At 39.3% G+C, this 11474-nt stretch overlaps 1 protein-coding gene across 18 annotated transcripts in view; it reads right to left on the reverse strand.

Moving 5' to 3' along the window:
* LOC110973026 (uncharacterized) overlaps positions 1-8155 on the reverse strand; it is a 53745-nt gene extending 45590 nt beyond the window's left edge. For all 18 annotated transcript variants that reach the window (XM_087134585.1, XM_087134586.1, XM_087134575.1 and 15 more), the window contains exons 1-10: positions 8001-8155; positions 7526-7626; positions 7234-7339; positions 6299-6372; positions 5849-5978; positions 5146-5297; positions 4894-5013; positions 3790-3990; positions 2255-2521; positions 1321-1380 (exon numbers count right to left, since the gene is read on the reverse strand). In XM_087134585.1, the coding sequence (XP_086990711.1) occupies positions 1321-1380; positions 2255-2521; positions 3790-3990; positions 4894-5013; positions 5146-5297; positions 5849-5978; positions 6299-6372; positions 7234-7339; positions 7526-7626; positions 8001-8062 (1273 nt within the window). In that variant the 5' untranslated portion in view covers positions 8063-8155. The remainder of the gene's footprint in view (positions 1-1320; positions 1381-2254; positions 2522-3789; positions 3991-4893; positions 5014-5145; positions 5298-5848; positions 5979-6298; positions 6373-7233; positions 7340-7525; positions 7627-8000) is intronic.
* Between the last annotated feature and the right edge of the window lie 3319 nt (positions 8156-11474).

Consider the following 11474-nt stretch of genomic DNA (forward strand, 5'->3'; position numbering starts at 1 on the left):
GATGTCATCTTTTCACTGAAACCTAAACTTGTTAAAGCCAATTCGTCACAATAGTGAGGGAGTTGAGGTGAACTTTGAATGATCTAAAAACCTCTTTTTGCTGTCTTGTGTCATATTTTCACCTTTGTCTATAAGACTACCACAAAATAATATTATAGTATTGTGGGTACGTATAAACTGGGTCGCACTGGCTGTAAAGTATTGTAAATATTTGGAAGTCAAAATTATTTTCACTTTTTCCCTTTGTGTGTGTGTACAGTGGCACTGTCCTCTCACATGGATGGACCACTCTCACATGGATCTAGTTAGAGAGGAAACAGACACCCACTTCTAAGAATAACGCCAGTGACTTACACAGAATCTTGTTTGAAAGAATTGACGAAAATCTAATTATAGCCTTTTAGAGGTATGGCGGAAACAATAGGAGTGCTCTATTTGGTTTGGGTAAAATCTTTTGTGTTTGCTCCAAATTTACCACTTCAAACAGCGCCCTCCTATTGTGTCCGCCATACTTCTAAAAGGCAAATGAAGTATTTTACTGCATCGGTTGTGGGGTCGAGTTAGTTCTACCTTGGACTGGTATTAAACCTAGAAGCAGACAGTCCTGTTTCCCGTTCCATATCTCATCAGGAAGACGTTCTGGTTTCAAGCCAAGTATTAAGTATAGGGCGTTTCTATTTCCGTGCGTTTTACCCTATGTAGCTATACCCAGCAAGATCTGTTCAAATCTTAAAAATAAAAAGGGTGAAGGTAAACTATACCCTGTATGCCTACTCAACTGCATACCTAAATTAACAAAAATCATAAAAACTAGAAATGTGTTTGTGGACAAACGCAGCTGCTTCGGCCCTTGTTTCATTCATCTGAAACCAGTGACGAACTTCCTTGACAAACTACTTACAAGATTTAATGACAAGCGCACACACAATTAGACGACACATGCCAAACAGTTAATGTCAAATGACTTGTCACTTGATCTGTCACATGATTAACACCTCATCTCATGATGTGAATTTTCATCTGAACCACTTCCCTTTCTAACCCTTCGGCCTTTCGGCCTGTCCATCAGTCAACACGTTTTGTGCGTGTACGGGGGGCAGTAAGATTTGTGTGAAAACACAGATCTACAGGAATATTTGAAGTAGAACATCCTTTCGAGGTAAAGGTTCTACAGGAGGGGCCCATGAGGACTTTCTTAAACCAAGAGGGGCAGACGTTAGGAAAAAAATAGGTTCAAGACTTCCTCGAGATCGGTTAATCCTTCACTTTGTAATTTTTGTTTGAATGTCGAAAAATGGTCGTCCAGCAATGCGCACTTACCCTGTTTACTCGAAGTAGATGTCTGGTGACCAGTCGATCCAAGTTCGCGCAGACTAACATCTTTGTTTGTATGGGATGTTGTGAGATTTCACAAGACACATAAAGAGATTAGATAAAGAAAGTAGATTAGGAAAATCCTTGAAAAATTCTATTTATACCAAAGTGGGTAATATCTACTGATCATATTGATCTAATCTGACGATTATTGTGGCACAGTCCAGTAACGTGGCGCACTTCATTGTTCACCTCACTTGCCTCACATAGCGTAGCTTAACCTCTTTCTTGAAAAACTTAATACTAATTTGGTTAAAAAGTGGTACTCTTACCTTCATGATACATGGTGTTGAACTTTTTGAACAATTTCAGTGTCATGAGATTTCGTTCGAAAACTAAAACTGTCGACGTCCAGAAACTGGACTCGAATTCAGCTGAGCATTCCCTAACGTGGCGCGCTTGAAAAGGCCATCAAAAATCCCTCATAAACGTTAACAAATTCCTTTGAAGATGATATAATCCTGTAAAGCATTATTACTACCACTCAAATACTCATCCACAAGTTTGTCAGAATTTTTTTTTCCCGGTGTTGGGGCACAATTTGAGAGAGTTCATTTCGCACGTCCGAAAAAATCAGAAAATTCGGCGAAAATAAAATTTCATCCCAACATTGAAGCAGGTACATAAAATCGAGATTTATGAATAAAAAAAAGGAGTTTGATAAAGTGCCACTGATTGTGAAATTTGAGCTAAAATATTGCTCCGTTAAGACACAAGAAGCAAAACCTGAACACTTCATGTTAAGGTACATCAACAATAGTGTTACTTATTATTAGCAGCGTTACAGCGTCAGATTTTTACATTTGAAACGAGCGAACTTTGTTTGACTCATACTATAGCACATAGTGTTTACCCTTGCAGACTTAAAGGATTCTCTTACGTGTTCGTTTGTAGATCAAGGTCGTTGTCTTTATCGATTTTGACATGAATCCAATGGAGCCGACAGTGAACACCCGCTGGGCTGGTTTCCTGTACTCAATTATGAGCACAGTTTCCGTTGAAGATCTCGCGTAGACATCGAAGCCGCTTTGGACGAATTTTAAGAGCAATTTCAGCGATTTCATCTGCCAGCACCACTGTGGTAAATCGGCAGATTTCAGTCGCAGGTGCAGGGAGTTCAATATGTAAACAGCTTTCTTCACCACCTCTGAAACATATTATAATAAATTAATATGTATCTATTATTAATATTGCGTCCGGTATATGTTTATATCGTTACTGTTTTCACGAAGAAACTAACTGGCTGAAAATAATGATTTTTTTTTTCAAATTTCTGTTTCCTGTCAAAAGTCGAACAGGATATGTGATGCCTATAACTTCTTGTAACCATTTTGTACAAAACCAACAGAATTAAGCCAAATCATTACGTTTCTCAAAGAGGCATTTTTGCCTTCCATAAATATATAGCAGCAAAATAAGGCAAAAACATGGGTAAAAATTTGTTTAGCAATTTATAGGAAGGGACGCATTTGAGAATGGTAGTGCTTGTGTACAAATGCTATGCAACGGCAAAAACGTGTACCGTACTATGTGCGCCGTTTCACATAGAGACAAATGGTCTCACGAATTTCAGCGTTTTCACAAAAAGACAAACTAGTTTTTTATACAAAATAATACATTAATATATAGTAATGCATTTCAGTTAACTTCTATAGATATTACTTTGTAGTTTTGTGTCCTTTAATATCCTTTCTTCAGAGAATATCGTTGGTTAGGTAAAAGGAATGCTTAATACTGGGGAAAAAAGCGTTTACTCTCTGCAGAGACTTTCGTCATTTCGTAAAAACTGTGATGATATTTCCAGTAATACGGAGTTGGTGAGGTTTTTAAATTTTTTTCTTGTTGAAGTCGCCAATTGTTTTTGACCTTTTTGCATTGTTGTGTAGATAAAATGCCAAGCTTTCTTTGGGATGTTTGACTCTGGAAAAGCTGATTTTACATCCCATTAATTCTTGGGACAGACTAGCTGACCAAGACTCTCAACCCAAATTACCTCTCTCCGTATTCCAGGTTAAAAATTATAATTCTTTGCTTTGAAATGGACTCTTTCTCTTTAATATTAACCAGAAAGTTGTTACTTGGAACCCGCAAAATGATTGAGCAAATTTTAACTCAGATTCTTGGTCAATCCGAATAAGGAGTTGTCAAAATGTAAGTATTACTTTAAAAAAGATTTTAAAATAACAATACAAAATGATTTGAGACCTTCTTTAATTTAACATTAAAAAGATAACACATTCAATTTCAAGATCAAATCCTGGATCCCAGACGCTTCGGGCATTCCTTTGTCACGTGGTGGTACAGGGATAAATTTGATGTTTGATTGATTTCACTTCAACCTTTCTTCCCGTCAAGAGGCGCCCCTGTTATCAAATCATCAGACAAAACGGAAACAGAAAACTCCATTGGACCTACCTATTTCGATGAGTTCTGTGCCCTGGGAGTGCAAGATTATGAACACGGGGTCGTCCTTCTCTATGTCGAATTCTTGAGTCAAGCTGATGTCTACTTCCTTTGTAATAATAATCTCTTCGGAATGACCTGTGACCTGGAACGTTTTCTCTTCCTCCCAACGTGTCTCTTCCCACTCGGTTTGTTTCCATTCGGTATGTTCGCCTGAGTGAGGTAAATCAGTGGGGTGAATCAGTATGAGTGGGGAGCCTTGTCCTATGTGTGTTCTTTTGGAATACACGAAGCTTTACATACAAGTGTCAACAATATTCCACCCAACACTGTGCAATGTGAGGCGGCTAATGGGTAGGACTGAAGATGTGAGTCGTAAAACCCCCCTTGAGGTTCTTTGAGTGTGCCGTTTAGTTTTATGGGAGGTTGTCTTCAAGAATAACTCTCCTCCCTGTTTCAATAAATGGTACATTCAAAGCAGAGGTGGTAGCAAGTCTATTTTTTGCAGGTCCAAGTTAAGTCACAAGTCAATTTGGTACAAACACTAGCAGTTCATACTGCGATCCGCAACACGAATCACGCAGGAGCAGGTTCGATCGAGTAGTTTTCTGACTTGCGTTGGCAACAAGTCATACAGTGCAAGTCAAGTGAAGTCACAAGTCAAAAACTGATAGTTACAAGTCAAGCCACAAAACTAGCGCTGGAGTCCCAGTCAAGTGACTCGTGTCTACAACTCTGATTCAAAGAGCATTAAAATGGGTGCTACTTGTCACATCTTTTGGTGCACAATCCTACCTCTTTACCCACCTCCAATTTCAATTAAAGGAAACACTTCCTATCATGAAACATTCTAGCTAATGCATTCCTGAACGAACGACATTAAAAGTAGCTCTTTTCGGGCAGAGTTCTCGGCCCAGTTCCAATGAGTCGGTTCGATATTCTAACAAGGCATACTCAAAGTGAAGCGCGTCTGAGGTCGTTCGGACGTGCTTTTGAGCTGCCCCTCAAGGACTCACGCGTGGTTTGCACCTGGCTCATTAGATTTAAATAATATGACTCAGGTTCCACAGGACCCCCATGACCTCTTTTTTTTAATACGAAGAATCATCTACCTACCATCCTTTGTCTCACAGTTGTCTCCAAAGTATCCATGGTCGCATTCGCACCAATAGAAGTCTTCTCCCTCATAGGGCTCGCATGTTCCGTGAAGGCATGGGTTACTTAAACAGGGGTCGACTAAAATACCAAAGTGAAATATTTCTGAATATAAAACACCTTGCTGCGTCTTTACGAGACTTGCAGTAAATAAGAAAAGGTAAGGACAACAATACATGTAGAACCACATTACATCAGTTTATACGCACTTACCCCACTGATCCTCGAAGTCTTCGAAAATGAAGAGGCCCACGCTGTTAACGCTGGTTCCATAGCCCAAGAAGCTTGGGTAAATGGGTTGGCCGGGATCCAAGTCTAACTTGAGAAGGGCAATATTTTTGCCCCCTCGCCCGACTTTTACTGAACTGTATGATAACAAAAAGATTGAGATGTGGCTATTTTCGAATGTTTGTTTCCGAAATATTTCGGAACAGTAAAGTTGAAGCAATTCTTTCAATTTAGCCTTTTCGTTTCTTTTGTTCGGACTGAGTTTTTAGGCTTCATGGCTCATACTTCTCTTCGTATAAAGTATTTATCCCCGCTGAATATACTTTTTTTTCAAACATTTTTGTTCCTGATCACACACTGTAAAACCTAGCAGTATACCGGGCACTAGTCACGTCCATTCTCCTAACCCGTTTTAAACGCACGTTTGAGCCCGGCCACAAAGGACACATTTATTCCTTCATTAAAATCCATTCTTATGTAAGATTCGCATGAATGCTATGCATGTTATAGATACACATCTATGCCATGAACATAGGCCTCTATCTAGTGTATATGGTGTCCCCTGGCTTTTCAAATTTCCATGGCTGAGTTATCATCCTTCCACCTTTCCAATTCCCCATCCCCCAATGTCCAACACAAATTTACGCCACTGGCCAGCCTGTTACTCCTAGACAGTAAAGTGTTGTACCTTGGCTCGAACTGCACCCAGTAAGGGTTGAAATAATCGCACACCAATTCTTTGAGAGTAGTCTTACTCTCTTCCGCTGACTGACGGGGACGCCGGATGGAAGTCTTGGAGTTGCCATCACCACCTATGGCTGTTTAAGTGAAAAGGAACCGAGGGAATACTTTGTTATTGGTCAGGAACACAGCTCCTGATATACAATAGAGGACGATATTTTGTTGGAGACCGTCTAAACTGAAAAACTGTAAAAAAAAATCTTCAAATAAACAAACAAACAAACAAACAACCCAACACGCCCCCAACAAACAAACAACCCAACACCCCAACAAACAAACTACCTTAAAAGCCAAAAAAAAAAACACTGCAGCAACAAACGCCCCATCAGGCACGCCCAACAACCCAATACACGAACAGAAATTTGCATTTCAAAGGTCAGGTTTTTTTTTCACTTACTGATGATAATTCTATCCGAGTCATCGTCGTCACCATCCGCCAGTACAATCTGTACATCGGAAACTGCAGCCACCCTGTTTAAAAAAATGCAAAACGCCATCGGCATCAAAACCAAGACCAAAGAAATAATAAACAGCAGGATATGAAAGGTAAGTGACTTAAAGAAATGAAGCGCAACCAACATAGCAAATAATGACAACCAGCTACGCAGCAGTGTATCCAGTTGGGGATGGGCGGGAGTAATTTGACGGAGTTTTGTTTTGAACTAGTAATCTCATTTATCAAATCTTAGCGCAAAAACTCTTACAAAAAAAGCCACGAAATATGAACAGAGATGTTGGGACCGTGAGTAAGGCTTTTGATAATTTTTTTCTTCTCAAACATCATGTTGAATAAGCCCAATGATTCACTCGCTTCTGAGCCCCCCCCAAAAAAAAAATCAGATACGCCGCTGTAGCTGCGAATTGATTTCCTAAACGCCAGCCGCCTGGCCTATAATGTAAGGACTCGAAGAAAACTACGCATTAATGCTTCGGAATTATGTTTTTTAAATCAGTAGTTTTCAAGGGAGAATTTTTGATACAAACACTATCAAGAATTACTGCTTAACTCCGTTACGACAATCCTAGAATGAATGTACAAATTGAATTTCATTCGGAGTATGCACTCTTTTGAGAAATGGACCTATCATCGGTTGGAAATGTACTGATCATACATACGTATCAATAATTAGGGGTAACCTCACTTCCCTAGATGCATACCAGCCTCCCACAAGAGAATAGATTCACGATTCTGAGGAAAATTTTCTTTTGGTTGAGGGAGGGGGCGGCAGCGGCTGCTCATAATTAATGTTAAGGTTCGACACTGAAAAAGGTGCATTTTTCCATGCACCCCTTGCTGTTGTGGGAACTGCTAATGAGCTTAGGAATGCATACCTGAAATAAACCCGAAAATGCGAAGATGGCGGTGAGTGCGGATGCCACTGAAGTGCATCGGTTTTGCCACTTTGGAACACTTGACAGGAACTCTCTGGTTTTGACGCTACATGCAAATGCAATAGTAAAAAAAAAATCATCGAATTTTTAGTCATGTGTCTCGTAATCCCCATGATTATCTTAAATCGGTCTTGAAAGGAGTGTACCTGACAACGTGAAATTTCGTGACTTAAATACATACATTCTTTTTACATGTACTCTCTTCCAGATATGGAAATGGACTTTTATATACTTGCGCCGACGGTCGTTATTACTGCAACTAACAGGACTACATGTAGAGTCCTTGACACCGCCATCGTGTCGATGCTTCTGTAGCGAATGGGGTGACCTTTCCTATGTCAAAAGGGAGGATTTAAAGTGATTAACTGGACATGGAGGAGACGCAGATTATGATATAATTTACTAAAATTATCTTTTAAAACTTCACATTAACGTTTGACCACGTACAAAGACATCTCGCGACACTCCTTTTCCTCAAACAAAACGTGCGTCAGTGGGAAAACAAAAAGACAATATCCTCACAATTTATGCAGTATAGTTTCGATGGTCTGAATTATACAAAATGTATGGCGACTTCTATCATAAAATTGACGAAGTCTACATAAGGTTAATATTCATGTAATAGTACCACACATGCTGGTTTTCTCCTAGTCCAAGTTACACAATTTATTGAAATACATGTAATATATTTTAACATTACGCATTACCCCGTGTCTAGGTGTTGGGACGACTCCACTCCCTTCCAAAGTTTCAGAGGCTCGATTGGCATGTGGTAGGCTCCCACAAGGTGATTAATTGACAAACATACCCGATGTACGTAATGAACATCACATAGCTACTAACATAGATGCAGTTTCTAAAATTTGCAATGCAAAGTAGCCACGTGACTAGTCACCGCCATACTGGGGCTACGTTGCATTTCTGAATAATGTTACTGAGCTGGTGTCGTAAGGGTGTTAAGGAAACCAAAGGGAAGCAAAAACAACAAAGAACAACAACAGCAAAGAATACAGGCGATTTACAGTAGTGCGCCACCAAGAGTTTGTAATACATTGGCCAATCATAACGCGCAAAAATTGTAGACCCTTTCCAAACGCGCATTGGATCGACAAATTTCGCGCATTGTGATTGGCCAACGCCTTGCAAACTCTCGGTGGTGCACTATTGTGAAACGGCCATATTAGGCGCAAATCACTGACAGTCATAATTCCTACACAATCAAACCACATTGTATTTTTCTCGTAAAAAAATTGTTTATATAGACAGTTTCAAGACCAAGCTGTAACAAGGACAACAAGCAGTCGATACGACCGCTTTGACCTACTTCCGTGGTCAAAAACAAAACAAATTTACGCAGTCCAGCTTTATCAGAGTTCTTTTTAAAAGAAAAAAAAAAGATATTTTCTCAGCGATCTTGTTCTTGCGATGTTATGTCTGCAATTTTACTTAGTTTGGTTTTACGAAAATTTGGCTGGGGTCATGTTATGTCCGCTGTTATCATATCACGGTTAATCCTACCGCTTCAAGTGTTTTTATGTTAGCCTTGCGGTACATCAACACCTGCGCGGCTAGACACAATTCGCGCCCAATGTGATACTCAAGGTCTGAATAACAAAGAGAGCTGGTCAAAGCATTCCAACAGAATTTATTGAGCCGACTGTCCTTGATTGAAACGAAAATATCTTTTCTTGATTTGCCCCAAAACAAGAAATCGAATCCACCTTGTATTCCTACAACTGGTCAGGGAAGGATCGTCCAACGTATCACATTGTTTGTTTCAAGAGAACAATCAATCAATCCTTGGTTCATTAACACAAGAACCCACCTGATGGATTGAGTGGGCCGGCTTCGGGATCCCTGATCGTGATCCAGATTCGTGTGACACAAACAGGCACATAGGAATCTATTTTTTCAGAAACTATAGGCACAGGTATTCCTGCTATTTTATTTTATGCACTTGCTTTATTGAGGTTGTGTACTTTTGTTGATCAACGGGGACCCATTTAATGACCGAGGCTGGATCATACCCTCTAAAATAATTTTTTTTAATCTTTTGTGGTTTTTTGTGTATATCATGTGTGTTTATGTAATTTTCTCTAGGACGTCATTTAGAATTCATTGAATTGCAAAAACCCTTGCCTGAGAGTTGCTCCACATTCATCTACGTGAGAAAAAAACAGAGATCTAAACCAAATTTTCCAGCGGTGAACATGCAGAAATTTCTCATTTTTTGTGGAACTTTTGGTACAATTCTTAGGGTGAGTCTATTATTAAGAGCATTTTACATGCTTTTTAAGGGAAAGTAATGTACAAAAAAAAGCATTACTCGCCTTTGAAAAAGAGTATTTTTACGTATTATTTTCTTGAAGGAGAGGTGTGTGGGAGCCTCTTACTTCCCCACACCGCTACGGCTACAGACGTAAATGCAAATCGGATGTTTAAATTCTCCCTTGAGCATTTAGTTACTGTTTTTGATATGGTGGAATATAATTCGTTATCAGCTGACTCTTTTTAAAGTTGCTCTAAAGACTTAGCTACCTTTGTTTACAGGGAATTGATATGAACAAGTCCATTGAGCTGAACATATTCCTTTTAGTTAAAAAAAAATAGTTTGGGATCAGCTGCAGTAAAACGGTATTTTGACTGACCTCATTCCTCGTATCATAGATCTATTTATGGGGCCTAGGATAGGTCGATGCGACCCTTTGTTTTTACTCGTATTCCAAAATGTGTCCCTGTACACCTATTACATCGATTTACTTCATGATCGTGTAAATTCTTTTGTTCTAACCTAGCCAGGTGGACGTTTCTTGATGCGTAAAACGGTAAACAATTGTGTTATATTATTGGCGTATTCATTGGTTTCCAATGTCCCATTGAATGTTGAACATAAATCTGTTATTACAAGTGTGTCGAATAAATCGACGCGTTTTAATCTCCTCGCTGACTCCAGGGTAATGAACTCTACATATAAGATCCCATAGCGAACAAATAAAGAAGCCTTTAAACAAGTTTCCTGACCAAATAAAGAATGGAAACAAGCGCGACGAACACAGTACAATTACCGAAGTTCAAATGATAATCAAATTTCATGGCTTTATAGAAAAGCCCTCAAAGTCATTCCTATATCATTCCAACATGTCTGCCAGACTGAGTAAGAACAGCAATTTCTGTCTTGTGATATGCCAAGTACTTGTATCCCAGCGAGATCTTTTGAAAATATCATCATATTGATATAGGTTTCCCCGGCCAATTTCGGAAAATGTGCAAATGAATTAATTATAGTAGCATTCGTTTTCAAGCGAAATAGAACGAACATTCAAATTCCCGTTTGTATTTAACAAACTCTAAATTCTGTTTCAATGAGGGTGCATTCAGTTGCGTCAAGGAGGAAGGACACAGAAGGAGTTTGAACTGCCCGGGCTGTAACATCTGGCCAATTACCGCTTTCTGGCATGCCTGGTATGTATATGGCCAGAGCGCAGCGAATGCTTGCTGTGTGCCACCTGTTTCACAACCATAAGCCCCTGTGTACTGCGTGATCATTGCCGCGATTTTTAGCATGTAATCTGCGTCCTGAAAATGTTGTGTGTTACAGTATAGGAATTTGAATATTCATGCCATCGTTGGCGCTTGGTATGATGCTAAAACAACATCAAATTTAATGCTTGCGCAGTTTCTTGTATTAGGGTGTGCGCTCTAAGTGGTCATGTACAGTAATTGCCCTTACCGAACGCTTTCTTCTGTAGTTATTTTTGGAATAAATAGCAATGTTGTTTATAAGATGTTGTATTTCATTTGACTCATTTTTATTACGGACTTCATACAAAAAGGTATTTTATGAGATGTTATAATCACTCCTTGAGATAAAAAAGCGCATTTTGTTTGTTATGAACGTAAATGTCCAGTGGTGGTCAACATGTTGTTGGCCAGTTTTAGCCAAATTCGTACAAAGACTTTGAAAACTGATGTTTTGGAGAGACAAAATAAACTTACCAACATTGCATGGATAATGGAATAGTATGTCAAAATAAAGCAGATTATTTACAATAACAAAGGTAGGTCTAATGTTAGAGGTTCGCTCTGGTCACGGTGATAAGTTGTAGTTAATTACAAACACACCAAATACTGCCAGGATGTTACTGGCCCAACTTGTACGGCTAAGCAAGTTTTATTCCTCC

The sequence above is a fragment of the Acanthaster planci genome, linkage group LG03 (assembly GCF_054643075.1).
Source record: "Acanthaster planci isolate LZ-2023a linkage group LG03, COTS_SCS, whole genome shotgun sequence".
In the NCBI taxonomy this organism is placed as follows: Eukaryota; Metazoa; Echinodermata; class Asteroidea; order Valvatida; family Acanthasteridae; genus Acanthaster; species Acanthaster planci.